Source organism: Merops nubicus, unplaced genomic scaffold (assembly GCF_000691845.1).
Source record: "Merops nubicus isolate BGI_N331 unplaced genomic scaffold, ASM69184v1 scaffold47400, whole genome shotgun sequence".
Classification (NCBI taxonomy): Eukaryota; Metazoa; Chordata; class Aves; order Coraciiformes; family Meropidae; genus Merops; species Merops nubicus.
The window spans coordinates 1-16,508 of record NW_008584457.1 but is presented as its reverse complement, the minus strand read 5'-3'; the positions used below and the strand labels follow the sequence as shown (position 1 = coordinate 16,508).

General features: G+C 37.1%; 1 protein-coding gene across 1 annotated transcript; it reads left to right on the top strand.

Annotated features, from left to right (window-relative positions):
• Nucleotides 1-121: 121 nt before the first annotated feature.
• LOC103776674 (threonine--tRNA ligase, cytoplasmic-like) lies at nucleotides 122-15,245 on the top strand. Its single transcript, XM_008944197.1, has 19 exons — nucleotides 122-298; nucleotides 543-635; nucleotides 1,436-1,626; nucleotides 2,173-2,296; nucleotides 3,430-3,551; nucleotides 4,360-4,477; nucleotides 5,090-5,154; nucleotides 5,861-5,939; nucleotides 7,610-7,756; nucleotides 8,461-8,559; nucleotides 8,888-9,054; nucleotides 9,580-9,742; nucleotides 10,733-10,870; nucleotides 11,309-11,386; nucleotides 11,480-11,580; nucleotides 12,753-12,857; nucleotides 13,654-13,726; nucleotides 14,456-14,570; nucleotides 14,692-15,245. The coding sequence occupies exons 1-19, from the start codon at nucleotides 122-124 to the stop codon at nucleotides 14,838-14,840; spliced, it is 2,304 nt and encodes a 767-aa protein (XP_008942445.1). The 3' UTR covers nucleotides 14,841-15,245.
• The last annotated feature ends 1,263 nt before the right edge of the window (nucleotides 15,246-16,508 follow it).

The window sequence follows — 16,508 nt, the reverse complement described above, 5'->3', positions numbered from 1 at the left end:
ATCGCTCCGGGCTAGGCCGAGCCGGGCCTCGCCTCTGCCGGGAGGGAAGGGACGGGGCTGGAGGCACTCGCCGGTAGAAACGCCGGGCTCCAGCCGGCGGGGGCCGGCAGCGGTCTCCGAGATGGAACCCGGCTCGGTCTCATTGCGCGCTGGGCAGTGTTTCTCCCGATGGTCCCTGCCTTTTCCCAAAGGTGGGAAGAACTTGTCGGACCACCGGAAGTTGTTATTCGCGCTATGCCGTTTTAATCTCATGGGTTCCCGATGGGGAGATTTTGCCGGTGGTGGTTGCGGTAGTAAAGTTAGTGAAATTGTGATGACAGGGTTTTGATAGGTGAGCAGTTCTGCTGTGTCTGCTGAACATCAAAAGGACACAATTTAGATGTGTCAGAAGAAGTCCTTCTTCTGTACTAAGGACATACCTTACTCTATTGTAATTGTGTTTTTAGCCCAGTATTGCACTGATCTGTTTTGGCTTCTTTCAATGATTTCTGGGAGAGGTCTTGAAAGCATAGGAGTGTGCTTCCTATTATCACTGCTTTCAGAAAGTCTCCAGTCCCAGTCCATCTGCTGCAGTGAACCAAAATAAAGAGGAAAAGAAAAAAGAAAATGAGGCTGTGAACCGACCTCAGAATGAGGTAAGTGGCTATTGTATACTACATAGTAATAGAAGAAAGTGTGTTTGGTTAGGTTCGGAAAAGCTGCTGAAATCTGAAATACTTTGCTCTATTTTGGAATCCTCCATTCTGGGAAGAAGGCTTGCTATAGGATGCTTCTAGGAAAAAAAGTCATTATTGAAGAGCTTAATCTTGCATGTAATTAGTACAGTGACTTATACATTCCTAGATCTCTTCATTTTATGTAATACAAAGATTTGGCCGGTTGGGCAATAAGGGTCGGAGTACTGTGGTTCCTAAAGAGAGTGATGGTTCATGAATAGTTAAATGGTGTATATGATGACTGAAAGAGAATGTTGGCAGCACTAGCTGTAGTTGAGTAGATCTTCACAATTCACCTTACGCTGAGCTAACGGAAGCTCCCTCTGAAGTATCTTATTTTAATCTGATGCTTTGAATGGACTGGCAGAAGTGAGGGTTTGTAGGAGTGATCCAGACTTCTCTAGGAGGTCATCCAAATAGAAATTGTGGGGAAGGAATATAGGCTGCTTTGTGAGGTCAGACTCACAAAGCCATTTAGGCCCAGACTGATGAAGGTGCATTGGAAAGCTGCAAAGCCGCTGTAAAATAGTCAGCAAGTTGGATGGGGCTATCCTGTATATAATTATTTACAGACCCTTTACTGCATATTAGTATAAGTTCTCATACAGTGGAATTTGGTCTCAGTTGGAACCTCTATAGGGATGCACAACCACTCTGAGTCCTTTTACTTTATTTCTCCCACAAATATGTATGTGTATGGTATCAATTATTTGTTACAGCTACAGTGTGAGCCAAGCTTCATAGAAGACAGACTGAAGCTTTACAGAGCACTGAAAAAAGAACATGATGCTTTGCTAGCTTACAGAGCAGCCAACCAGAGCAAACCTATCAAAATTACTCTGCAAGATGGAAAGATGGCTGAAGGGGAATCTTGGAAAACCACGCCTTATCAATTAGCTGTAGGAATTAGGTAACCTGTAGAGATATTCAAGGAATTGTACTTTTGTAGTGATAAATCTGTTACTGTCATTTGTCTTTTAAATTGTTGCATAAAATAAGCATGTCACAGTCAGTGGATGGTGACTCTCTTAAGTTGGTTCATTTGGAGAGCATTGAAGCTTCTGCCTAATGCAGAAGAAGCAGCTGGGTGAAGTCACTGTTCTGAGTGATGCTTGAGGCTCTGTGCTTGGATCAGAATGCTTGCTTCCCATTAAAAACAAAAAAAAAAAGAACAATTGGCGAGACTGCTATGAATTAGAGACATCTGAAATTTTGGGAGTTAACAGATAACAGCAGAAACTTGCTAGAAGCAGTCTTTCCTCCAGATCCGCAGCTCTGAAAACCACTGAGTGAAACTTTGAGACGTTAAAGAGTCTATACCTCAAAGTAGAAAAGCGTTTGAGAAGACCATAGAAACGAACATGCTGTAGATGCTGTAAGATGTGGGTGGACAGTGTCACTTCAGCAAATCTGAACCTAAATATTTTTGTCTCTTGCCATCATTTGCGGTTTTTAGTCAAGTATTGGCTTCAAATGCAGTCATAGCCAAAGTGAATGGCGAGTTGTGGGACCTGGATCGCCCGCTGGAAGGAGATTGTACTCTGGAGCTGCTCATGTTTGATAACGAAGAAGCCAAGGCTGTGAGTAGGCGTTCTCTGTGCTCCGCTTGATTAAAGGAAATAATGACATGAAATTGATTGCAGAATTATGCTTTTAAAACTGAATTTTAAAAAACAAATCCCCCAAACTATTCAAGTAATATTTTTGTTATGATTCTACAAAGAAGGTTAGATACTAAATACCTGTAATCTGTAGGTGCATAAAATCTTAGTCTTCTTTTCTTCCCTTGTTTTACGTAAACAGGTTATTTCTCAAGCAGGATTGTACAGTATGTCTTGATTTGTATGCTAACTTGAAATAGTTTGATGTCTTCTAAGATGTGTTCTGTGCTTGGACTCGGTGTTCTTGAAGATCAGACACTGAAAGTAACAGTGAGGCTGTCTCAACAGTTCTCTAAAAATTGTCCAAAATCAGAGTTGAGTCATAAATTAAAGGTACACGTCCTTGTACTGGCACTGTTTGTTAGTTACTTAAGTAGGCATATCTTAATTGATTAAACTATGAATATACTTAGTGACACAGCCAAGATTTTTTTTAATGGGGTTCAATCTTAAGCCTATGTTTATCTCTATGCACTAGAATTAGACTTAATCGCATGAATAATTCTTTAACAAAGTGAAGCTTGTCTAAGGCCTTTCAGGAGCTTGTAAAGGCTTTATTTTGTAGCAGTGGTTCTAAAGTGATCTGAATTAATAGGGACTTATAACAAGACTGATAATGATCTACTGGTTTGTTGACTCCCCTTCTGACATTCCAGGCAATGTGGTTTACAGTCCTAAATGTACTCTTTTGTGGACAGTGGTCCCTTAACTGGCTACATTGGTTTAGATGTGTTCAGCAACGCATAAGCTTTTAACTGATGGGAAATTAACTCACAAATGAACAAGGTACAATAAGTACTAAGGTGGTAGAATCATGGAGTGGTTTATTCATCTTTCAGACGGAAATATGGTGGGGCTTTATTACTGCATCTGCCATTGTATTAATCATTTAGCACACTTAAAAATGAGAACAGAAAATTGTTGTCCTTCTCACAGAATTCGAACAACATTGATTCCAGTGTATTTCCCATCTGTAGATATACCTCTGTTTTTTCTTTCTAGTTACACAATGCTAATGAGCTCATGACTTGCTCACCTGACTTTACTTGCAGGTTTATTGGCATTCAAGTGCTCATATTCTTGGAGAGGCCATGGAAGGTTATTTTGGGGGCTGCTTATGCTATGGACCACCAATTGAGAACGGATTTTATTATGACATGCATATCGAAGATAGGTAAAATTTCACTCTCTTAAGAAATTTTAATATTCTGTATTGAAGCTTAGTACTAGAATTATAGTTCAGTCGTGTTTCTGCATGTTAGGAGTAAAATCATGTATCTAATATGGCTTAAAACTGACAGGTTGGTCTCCTGTGTGTCCATATTTATTGAGTGTGCATATATTTAAATTCAAGGGCAGTGTTCAGACACCTGCTGTATGAGACTTATAGCTGTTGAATGTTCTGTGAAAAAAAGTGTGGAGTGTTTAGGTAAAACTTTCTAAAGTTCCTGGAAGATCAAGGGGACAGTTTCTTTGAACCATGGGATTTTTGGTGTATAAGTGCCATAGTCACTTGTGGAAATGGCACGTATACATGTAACTCATATAGGTGTTTGCCACTTTCTAATCCTTGTGTACAGCTTTATGGCCCTGTTTTTTTCTGTTTATCTTTCTGTAGTCAGAATACTGAATCTGCATCAGCTGATAAACTAACTCTTGCAGCTGGGTGGCTGAGCCTTTTTTTTTTTTTTTTTTTAGCTTTTTTCTTAAATCATGTATACTTTGAGCTACAGATCTTTCAGACATTTAAACATGTGTCAAAGACTGTTCTAGAAGTGATGGCAGTGGATTTGTTCAGGGTGATACCATTTGTGTTCCTGAGTTTAGTGTCTGAAAGTACAGGGAATGATAAGAAACTAAGAAAATACGATGAGAAGTCCCAGCAACACATCCTATGTTTTTCAGGTTTGATTTCTAGGAAGCAGTCCCTTAAAAAATGGGAATAACAAAATAATTTCTTTTGCATGTGTCTTTTTGTTTAGAGGTGTATCTAGTACTGAACTACCACTACTAGAGAACCACTGTAAAAATATCATAAAAGACAAGCAGGCTTTTGAGAGGCTGGAAGTCAAAAAGGAGATCCTGTTAGACATGTTTAAGGTAAATATTGGGAGTAGTTATGATTCTGTGATACAGTGAACTTTTAAAATGTAACTTTTATAAAATACAGCATGTGGCTGATTATCAGGACAGTACCTGCCTAGTAAAACAAAGAACAGCATCCTCGTCCCTTTCTCTATATTCCCATTAATTGTTGAGGATGTTTTCAGGCAATAACAAACTAGTTGTTTCTTATTACACAAAAACACCTCAAACTCAATGAGATGACAAAGAAATTGGTATGCAGAAGGCATATGTTCATTCTGGCTCACCTGCAGAGACAATTAAAGAACACTGTCCTCTAGTCTTCTGTTTTATGCAGTGAATATTATCAGCCTCACTGTACTATGTTTTAATTGCCTTTTAGAAGTGCTTTGAGGTGTTCATGTGGTAATCACTTACCCTCAGGGATATGAAAATATTGTCTATTTCCTCTCTTGTTTTATAACTCTTCTGAAAGGATGTTGAAGTTTTGCAATAGGTGTGTGATCATGTGATTTATTTTTTTTAGTTGTTTCTTTTACTGATTCATTACATTATTACATCATTTCAAAATAGAATTTTGTTAACCTTTTTCTTGATGTTTCTGGCTTGTCATGTTTCTCCACACAGTATAACAAGTTTAAGTGTCGTATACTTAATGAGAAGGTGAATGCACCAACTACCACAATATACAGGTAAAGAAAGTTAAAAGGTATTATCAAATGAAATTATGTAGATAGGTATCTTTCATTTAAATTGAGAGAAGAAGGAATTTTTTTTCCAACCTCTGAAACTTGCAAACTTGAGTCCAAATCACACAATTAGAAATTTGCAGTTGCAATTTGCTACTTCTGTAAGATTGAATCTTTTCTTTCTCTGCTAGGATAGATTAAGTCTCAGTTCGTGGACAAGTGGCAAATGCATTTTTCACTCATTCTCTCTGCTTTCAATAAACATATTAAAATAAGTTACCACACATGACGTTGAATTGATGGATACTGACTGAAGGTAACTTTTAGCTCAGTATGGATGGAGGAACCTGTTCATTCAATTGACAGGGATAAAACTAGTTAGTTGGAAAATGGCAAAAACTTTTTTTTTTTTGTTTGATATGCATAGTTTGAGATTTCCTGGCCAGCTTTAACAAAGTTTACATATGGAATTGCTGAGTGTGTTACAGTGCTCTTGGTAATGGGTGAACTGTGCTGAGTATTTACTGAATATTGTGCTTCACACAGAAGGCACAATTAGATTTAAGATGCACTGAATTTGCTGACTGTTGCATAGGAGTACTTATTTATGTATTAGAAAATGTCAAGAATCAGTTTGTATGCTGTTAGTGACTGTATTTAAGGGTGTTGGAGTATTTTAAAGTAAACACTTTTTTCTCTTGGTACACAGATGTGGTCCACTGATTGATCTCTGCAGGGGTCCACATGTGAGACACACGGGAAAAATTAAGGCACTTAAAATATTTAAGGTAAATTTAAATTAACTGCATTGAAATTTAAATAAATAAACTGACCCATGGTTTAGTTATTTATTCCTTCTGAACTGATTATGCTAGGGTCCCTTGTATTGTTTCTTTGCTCTGAAAATAGTCCTTCATTTCTTTCCCAGCTCCCATTGTGCAAGTAGAACTACAGACCTTAATAATTCATCGGCTTCCAAAGTTTACTGATCCACGACCATCACAATAGTACATCAGCAAAAGATAATAGCATTTCTTTTTGTCAGAGTACTGGTGCAGAAATATGCATACTTAGACTATAACGAAGAGCTCGGCAAAAACACTCTGAGCTAGCTAGTAGTGGTGCTTAGCTGTGGAACCAATTATACCATGCTCAACAGAAAAGTGCAGCATCCAAGCTAATGTTACCGTGCTAGCATCTGCAACCAGTGCTGTAATTTGTAGTACAGATGTCTTAGTTTTGAGCCTGTACTAACTGTCACATCTGTGTGTGGTGTGTGCATGTGCTCTGTTTTGCATTAAGGGAACGTTCGAGAAACTCACTGGGTCAGAATATAGTACTTTGACCTTGTAAGATAGTATCTTTCAGACACAGGAGGTAAAGTGGACCCTGGCACATCTGCAGGTGCTGCTGTTTAAAAATGGCATTGCCCACAGGAAGGCCATGAAGTGTTTTAAGTTGCTTGCAGATGGTAATTTTGGTAATCTTATTAGACTGACCCAAGAATTTTGCCACAAAAATTCTTGCCACAAAAATGATCAGAGGGCTGGAGCACCTCTCCTATGAGGACAGGCTGAGGGAGTTGGGGTTGTTCAGCCTGGGAAAGAGGAGGCTCCAGGGGGACCTTATAGCAACCTTCCAGTACCTTAGAGGGGCCTACAAGAAAACAGGGGAGGGACTATTCACAAGGGTTTGTAGTGACAGGACGAGGGGTAATGGCTTTAAGCTAGAAGAGGGTAGATTTAGGTTACGTGTTAGGAAAAAGTTCTTCAATCTGAGGGTGATAGATCACTGGAATAGGTTGCCCAGACAGGTGGTGGAGGCCCCATCCCTGGAGACATTCAAGATCAGGCTGGATGAGCCTCTGAGCAGCTCGACCTAGTTGGAGGTGTCCCTGCTTATGGTGGGGGGGTTGGACTAGATGACCTTTGGAGGGCCCTTCGAGCCCTGACATTGTATGATTTTGTGACCCCACTGGGTCACTATGTTCATCATAGTTGCTTTTGCTGGCTTCCTAACTGAAGTTTATGGAACTTGAGTTCCAGGGTTACATGTAAGGTTGTCAAAAGAGCAAGGATTTAACTGTGAGAGTGAGTTTTGGTTTATCTATTGTGTTTCCCCACCGCATTATATTTTGTAGGTAATCAAGTGCTGCTTTTTTAGAAGATAAGTGTGAGATAATAAAACAGGCCATGATGTGAGTTAAAACAAAATACCTAAGTAGAATAAATGTATGACTTGACCAATCACTTTTCTTTGTCTTCTCTATTAGTATGCTGACTAAAAGGCAGTGTAAATATCTTTGTATTACAAACAAATGCTGGATGAATGCATATAATAATTTTCCCAAGGAAAAAAAATCATATAACATTTGTATGCAATAGTGTTTATTCCCTCTTTTTTTTTTTTTCCCTGAGATTATATAATATCATCTTAAAGTGTGGGTTTTGTGCATCAGAATTCCTCTACGTATTGGGAAGGAAAATCTGATATGGAAACCCTGCAGAGAATATATGGGATATCCTTTCCTGATAACAAAATGATGAAGGAATGGGAAAAATTCCAGGAAGAAGCCAGAAACCGGGACCATAGGAAAATTGGAAAAGTATGTTAATTCATGGTCTCCTTCTCTTTTATGCTTCTGTAAGAGAATTCATTCTCTTTTGTTGGTGTTTGTTTTTTTTTTTTTTCCCATTTTTTGACAGTTGGAATGAGAGCCAGTTCTACGACCTAGTTGGGGTCAGTTGTAGTTTTAATTCTACAAACTCAGCTTGCCACTTGCATACAAGTGTTAAACTAGTATTGGGAAGAAGTAATAGGGTAGTCATTTGCCTTAAGGAAGTATATCTTAAACATTTTAATGTAGTGTCTTTTCAGATCTTGCCTAAAGCAGTGTTGGGGTTTTTTTTATAAATATGGTTTGATCTTTCTTTATTATGCGTGTAATTGAGGTAATAGTGAAGTGTATGTATGTGCAGTATTTCAGCTGCTGTTGTGAATATTGTTGACCTATTCCTCTACTAGATTTATATGAGCCTATTTAGTCTTAAATTGAGTGTAAGCGGGAAGATGTTAGATTGACACAGACAAGGATTGTGACCTAATATCCATCATGTTGGCGTGGAGTCTCCTAATTGTTGCCACCTTTGCTATAGTTTTGTTGAGGAGATGGAGTTACAAGGAGGGTATTTGAGAGATGATAAACTTCTGTTGCTGTAACATTTCATTTTTGTGAACAATCTCAACATGTGTGAAGTAGTTGTTGTGCAGTTTTATCTGAAATGTGTTATGGCATTTTCATTTACCTAGGAGCAAGAACTTTTCTTCTTCCATGATTTGAGTCCTGGAAGCTGCTTTTTCCTCCCCAGAGGTGCCTTTCTTTATAACACACTCATGGATTTCATACGAGTGAGTATAAGCTCATATAACACCTAATAAGCTTGGTATCAGTTGTTGATCTTAAGTGATGGACCATTCATAGCACTGAGCTATCCACAGCAAGGGAAGCATCTGTGTGTAAACATATACCAGATTTTCACTAAGTTTGTACAGATCTAACTTTTTTGAAAACAGGATGAAGAGTTAACTTGTGCTTTTTCCAGTTGTGCCAAACATACATGTGCCATAGTCCTTTAGTCTCTCAGTAAATTGCAATCGTAAGAACACGGGTAAAAAGAGTCAGGCTTTTGCTTATCAAAAGCTCTGTCACCTTTTAAATGTTTGATTTGTTTTATAGGAGCAATATCACAGGCGTAATTTTACTGAAGTTGTATCTCCAAACGTCTTCAACAGTAAACTCTGGGAAGCTTCAGGACACTGGCAGCACTACAGTGAAAATATGTTCTCTTTTGAGATCGAGAAGGAAACTTTTGCCCTTAAACCGATGAATTGTCCAGGACATTGGTTTGTACTCTGAATTGAAAACCTTATTTTACTATATTTATCCTTTGTGAGGCCAAGGGAAAATACATGGAGTGCTAATACATGTTATCGTGCATGTTTACAATAGACTACTGAGCAACTGGTGTGTCCAGAGAGCTCCCGTGACAGTGTCCCAAAGCAGACCAAATTCAAGTCTTGCAGGAGTGTCTTTCAGTAAGTCTGCACTGAGTGAGCTAGGTTTGTGGCTGCTAACAATATTTTTATGTACCACTAGTAAATACAAATTATGGTGGATAGAGGTAGGCATCAAATGGTACACTGAAAGAAGGTACGGTCTAGGTTGTTACTCTCGCAGTGTTTTTTCTTAGTGGTCTTTAGCAATATGTTCAGAGTACTGCACTTTTTACCAGCTTTTTAGGGTGCAGACAACCTGAATGAATACTTAAAAATCTGATGAACGTCTATACTGATGTTATTGTAGCTTCTGTATTGTCTTAAATTTTCTATAAGATGGATAAAAAGAAGGTTCTTTTATGTTCCTTCTAGCTTGATGTTTGCCCATCGTCCACGATCCTGGAGGGAATTGCCTCTCAGGCTTGCAGACTTTGGAGTTCTTCACCGAAATGAACTCTCTGGGACTTTAAGTGGCTTGACTCGTGTTAGGCGCTTCCAACAAGATGATGCTCACATCTTTTGCACAATAGAACAGGTAAAAAAACAAACCAACAAACAAAAAAACAAACCAACCAAAGAAAAAAACAAACAAACAAACAAACAAACAAACAAACAAAAAAAAAAAAAAAAAAAAAAAAAAAAAAAAAAAGAGAAACCAACCCGCTAAAACAACACATCCAAAAACCAACAACAATCTTCCACCTGCTAGTCAAGCAAAAAAAACCCCAACTCCTACCCCTCCCAGTGTAAAACAACATAAACCAGAAAAAAGTCCCCCAACTCTAGCTTCTTCTATTGTGTTACTTTGTAGCATAATGCTGGTTTTGATAAGGTTTTTTTTTTGGTAGGTTTAGATTTTCCTTCTTAGTCATCTGGTATTCTGTATTTCTTAACCTTCTTCAATAACGCTCAAGTCAATAGCCTGTTGAGCCTGGCTTCTACGTTTGAAGCTGCCATAATTTGTGTTTATTTTTCTTTTTTTAAATGAAAAAAATGCTTATATTTAAAGAAGGAAACAGTTATTTGAGGGAAGTTCTTGATGATGAGTTACATAATAAGATTTTCTGTATAGAATTTTTCCCTTTAGAAAAGATATTTTGGGCAACTAAACCCCAAAAGGCAAAATTTTTTGTATCTTCCATCTCCCCCTGCAAAGAAAAAAGCTGTTGACCACATCTTGTTTTCCATGGTAATGCTGACTCAATAGATTTTGTCAGCAATGTGATAGATTTTAGTGGAGCATTTGTGAATAAATTGATGTACCCTTGTCAGATTTGACTTAGGGAATTTGGCTGCAGAAGCCCAGGCTCAACAGGAACATTACTTTTCTTGCCATGCTTTGAAGCTGCAACACCTAAGTTCTTTCTTAACCCATTGCCTTGAAGAGGGTTTGTAGTATGTGATTTTTAAAATATTTTTTAAAAATTATTTAATGGACTCCTATATTCTGGTTATGAGGAATTCAGTAAATCGAATTACCTTTTTATGTGAGTAAATTTTAACTGATGTTTTGTTTACATTTAAGATTGAAGAGGAAATCAAGGGCTGTCTTGATTTCTTGAAGTCAGTGTATGCTGTGTTTGGTTTTACCTTTCAACTACATCTTTCTACAAGACCAGAAAATTATCTAGGAGAGTTAGAGATCTGGGATCATGCGGAAAAGGTAATTCATTTAAAAGCAAGCAAACAAATCCCTTAATATATGGATTTGCAGAGATGGATATTTAACTAAGTGCTTTCATGTTGAACAGTGAAATAGCTTATATCAGATGGTAAATACTGACCTTAGTGGAAAAGCTTCTTGAAAAATGTTGCATTAAATGTTTCTGTGTAAAATGGAAACTTTCTGGTGCTTACTTAAGCTCTTATCTTGAAATAATTTCATTTTTATTAATCTTCTTTCCAATTAATCACAGCATTTGTGATTAATTGGAAACTACTCTTTTTTTCAGGATTGTTTGTAATAAATGGTAAATTCTTGAACAATAGGAGTCATGCTGCCTGTTGACTCCCCTTTGTATTTCAAAGGCAAATGCTTTGAGCTACAGTAATGAAAGGTTCTGTTATACCTTTAAAATTATTATTTTATTTTTGTGATTAGCAACTTCAAAACAGCTTGAATAACTTTGGAGAACAATGGCATTTGAATCCAGGAGATGGTGCGTTTTATGGTCCTAAGGTTAGTGAATCAAAATTGTTATACAGCTTTGGGATGGACAAGAATACAGACACAATGCAGGCAAACTATAGTAATTATTCTTTTACTTCACAGATTGATATTAAAATCAAAGATGCTATTGGCAGGTACCATCAGTGTGCTACTATCCAACTTGACTTCCAGCTACCCATTCGATTTAATCTTACCTATGTTGGGTGAGTGGTTGAGCTAAATATCTTCTCCTTTTAAAAGAAATAGCCATTTATTTTAGGAAGTTATTTTCATTATATGTATCTCCTATGAAATAGAGATGGATCAATGATCTGTTGCTCACTTACAGGATTAGCCTGTATATCAGCAGCCTGGTTTGGAGGGGAAACATCCCCAGTTAGTAGAGAACTGAGTCACAAATTTGCAGATACTTCTTCAACATAACAACTCACTTTAATTGTAAATGCTGATGATTTCAGGAAAATTTCATTTTCTGTCTTGTCTACCAGTTCTGAAGACAATTGATCATATATAATGCTAAAGAAAACTTGTTTGATGCAGTTCTCACTTTCAGCCTAGTCACTCTATCTCCTTTGAAGGGCTTGCATACAAACAAATGTCTTAAGGAGCTAGCGTGTTTGTAATAAATACCTCATTCTTTTTTTCAAATAAAGTTAGTTAACTTTTATCAACATAAACCAGGTTTGAGTAGTTATTAAGGAAAATCTTGCTTAGGCTTCTAACGGGGAGGATGGATATTTACACACTGAGTAAATTAATCTTAGTACCGCGTTGACCTGAATACACTTTTTCTGTGTTGTTTTTCTTACTGTGTTTGGATTTGCATGTTGCAAACAACTTGATGGGAAGGGTAGAATAAGAATCTGTTACTTTTTGGTCCAGCTGCATGTTCTACAGTAGATGTCATGGCTCTTTAGTAGGTGGTAATACTGTTACAAACAGCAGCTGTCTTGTTTTAATCATAGGACTGTAGTTTAAGGAAAGAAATTAATAGTAATGGCAGGGAAGAACCTGTGCAAAAAAAAAAAAAAATAAAAGCAAGACATAGCAGAAATCAAAGAGCAAGGAAGAATGTAAAATATTAAAATGCACAGAAATGGAGCTGGGTCAGTTGAGTGTTTTATCAAAATTGAGAGTTTGTGCCTACATCACTAGCTACTGGTATTTTTATTTTAAGTCACTGTGACTATTCAGTATTCCTTTAAAAGCCCAAGTGTCTTAAAGTACATTTTTAATAAAAATGGTAGATTTTACCTCAGTATAACTGTATATTGTCTTTCTGTGAAAAGTAGAATCAAAAATATTAGTAGGATTATCTGTGTGTGAGCTTAGATGTATTTTTAAAAAAGCCCAAACTTTATGTATTCTTTTCCAGTAAGGATGGCGATGATAAGAAAAGGCCCGTGATTATTCACAGAGCTGTTTTGGGGTCTGTGGAGAGAATGATAGCTATTCTAGCAGAAAACTACGGAGGAAAATGGTACGTGGCACAAATGCATTTCTAAGAAGTGTTTAACGATGTAGAAAAAGCTGATCCTCTGTTATGTCCCATGTAGTATAATGCAAAATAGTATCCCTAGAATTTCCTCAAAATTAGTAGGTAAGATTTCAGGAAAAGAAGTCCAGTATTATGGTCTGAGTTGTATGATACACTTTTATTAATAGTCTATTGTTAAAAATTAGATTGGAGGAAAACAAAGCAGAAATAAGAATTGTAATTGAATGTATATGTGCTGCATTATTCTGGTTCCTTTTTTCTTAAAAATCATGCTTTTGTACTGGGAAGATGGTAGACGTATGTAAAGCAATTATACAGGCGTGAATGAGTCCTAATAAGTGATTTTTTTAAAACTTGTAAGATGTATTGTTTAATTTTGAATAAGTTGTGAAGATATTTTTCATAAATTTATTGAAAGTATTAAGGAAGAGTTAATTCCTACTTTCAGCCACCTGGCTGTGCATCTTTCACTATAAAGTTTTTATTTTTAAGTGGAAATTATTGTGGCGGGGGGGGAAATTCTGTTTAAAATTGTGTAGACAGCTAGGAAGTGAACAGAAGATCAAAGTTCTGTGTATGTCATTTTACTGGAATCAGTCTACTTGCTATTAAAATAGCAATTGTGAACTTGGAAAGAGGACGATAACACATTATCAAACATGCTTAGCTAATGTAAATATTTTTATAAAGTACAGTAGTTATTATTGGGGAACACGACTGTATGAATGTGAATGTAAAATACACATTTGTTTCATATTTTTCCTGTGCTGCTTGCCAGGCCCTTCTGGCTGTCTCCACGGCAAGTGATGGTTGTGCCGGTGGGACCCACTTCAGAAGTGTATGCCCAGCAGGTGAGAGTGGGGCCTGCCTTTTCATAGTAGCAAGCCATTTTAGTAGCTCCTCAACTACTTGTCCTAGAACAAAGAAAGACTGCTTTTAACAGTTTTGGAGACGTGCTTGTGGGGGACATAGATTTTTCTATATAGATTGTTTTTTCCTTTAGTAGTTACTGAAGTATGTACATAATAACAGAACCCAAAATACTTAGAAGTGACATATCCCTTTTTCAGGCTTATATATATTTCCTTCTGCATGACAAACCTTACGTAGTAACTAGTGATTAATTACAGAATTATCTCCTTAATTCTGAGTCAGTTTCTGCCATTTCCCAGTGTGTATACTCTTGACTGTTGCACTTGACCATGGCTGGTTTTACCCTCTCCCCTGCTTTTATTTTAATGTAAGCAGAAGTGGGTTTGTTTCTTGTCCTCCTTCTCCTCCTTTCTCAAACTGAAGCAAAGTTTTTGACATTCATCAGTATAGCTGTGTGAGGAGATGAGCAAATATTTGATATGGATGTTACTGTGTATTATCTTCCAGCTGGAGTCCTGCTAAGCCCTTAAGCATATGTGTGTTTTTCTTCAAATAACTTGATTGACTTCCTTAAAATGATTCACAAGAGCGGAATTACGCACATACATGAATTGATTCATTGGGAGAGATCTGGGATTACAGCATGTACAAATTTCATGTTGTGGGATATGTTCTGTAATAATAAGTGCAAACTTACTTTTTTTTAGGTTTGCCGCAAATTTTTTGAAGCAGGATTTATGGCAGATGTGGATCTAGATCCAAGTTGCACATTAAACAAGAAAATTAGAAATGCACAGCTGGCCCAGTATAACTTTATCTTAGGTAATTGCAGCATCTTAAATGATATTCAGAAACATAAGTTTCAATGTTGAACATACAGTTTGTCAAGACTTCTATTTGTAATGTAGGAAGGTAGTTCAATATTGTTTGTGCTGTCTTGCAGTGGTTGGAGAAAAAGAGAAAGCAAATAGCGCTGTCAACGTGCGAACAAGAGACAACAAAGTTCATGGAGAGATTTGTGTATCTTCTGCTCTTGAAAAGCTCAAGAAATTGAAGAGTTCATATGTTCTAAATGCAGAAGAAGAATTCTGATGTTGCTGTTAGGAAATAAAATCATTAGCTGCCCATGTGAAATGGTGTTTTTTTTCCTCCTGTACAGTAGTAATGCTCATTTGAGAGAATAGTTAATGGATACACAAAATAAGCAAATGTTGCTGTGCTGATGCTTCACGAATAGCATGAGAAGACAGAATCAACTGCACACTCCTTTGACAACGCATTTGATTTTAGTCTGCGCAAGTCCCAGAGTGCTTATTTAAAACATCCTTCACTGCTGCTAAAATATGTTGGTTTTGCTGGGGAAATAAATGGGAGCTGCACGCGGCTCAGGAGCGGGAGGCTGGGACATGTACTGGCTGTGCTGTGGTTGCCGAGCTGCTGCAGGTACGCAGCAGTTGCATAGCTCACCTGACGTGGAATCCAAAGCTTGCCAGTTGGTAGGTGCATCAGAAGCATTTTGCTTTAGCTTTGTTGTTTGTTTTTGTTTTTTTTTCATTTTTTGTTTGTTTTTTTTTTGTTTGTTTTTTGTGTGTGTGTGTGTGGCTTTTTTTTTTTTTTCAAATTCAAGATTATATTGATTTATTGAGGGTGAAGGAAGGAATAGCTTGATTTTCTGAATTTGTGTTCACAGCTTACTAATATATTGGTGTCTCTGTTGGAAATCTCAGTGAAAAAAGGCACTGAGTTGGTGTGATAATTGGTTGCTGTAACAGTGATTGCCAAGAATGAAATGGAATTACTTGCCATATCTGTGTGGAAAGTGTTTTATTTTTTCCTCTGTTCGCTGTTTTGGCTTTTTCCCTAAAACAAACCTTTTAAAAAAACAAATTGATTGCTGTATTTTCTCGAGATACTGTGAACGCTGGAAAGTTGAAGATGACAATTTTATAACACAGCATGTTAGAATTTAAATTGGCCATATCAATCTGACTCAGTTATGCTTATAAATTATTTTCAATTTACTGTTGAATAACAGTTACTAGGTGAGTAAGATTTTTTTGAGAGATTAATTTTGCCATTTTTTTTTTTCACTTTTTATACGCAGGTTTTTAGTTAAAAGGGTTAGGTAGTGTTAAATATATTACTCAATTAGCTACACAACTGTAGTTGTGATTTCAATGTCACTGAAATGAAGCACTAAATAGTACTTAGTGCATAAATGTTCTACAAATAGAGCTAGTGTTTTACTTTTGCCTTATACTTGTACAGGCATGTGTTTAATAGACAAAGCCAGACTACTACAAAACCAAAAATAAGCTTATGTGGTGTTAGTGATTTATCCCCTGCTTTTGAAAGGGGGAGGGGGAACACTAAAGGAACAAGGGCTAGGAATGCGTTGGGCCCCACTTTACAGTATTAATATGAGTGAGGGGGTGTGTGTTTATTTGTATTATTAATATCTAGGAAATATTTTCATAGACTACAGCCTGTGATACACCTGTGCCATAATCTGGACAGCAGAATTAACTTTTTTTTTTTACAGGGAATTTCTAGTTTTTGGTGTAATATAAGACCATTTTTTAGTATAAATATATCAGTGTTGCGATTTAAGTTTTCAGCTGACCCGCAGCACTGAGAGGTCATTGGAGGATACAATTCAGAAACGCAATACAAGTTACAATCGCCTGCAGACAGAAGGTTTAGTAAGGCCGGTAAAATGGGGATGCGGTGCGTTTCCTCAGGGCCCGGGCCGAGGGCGCG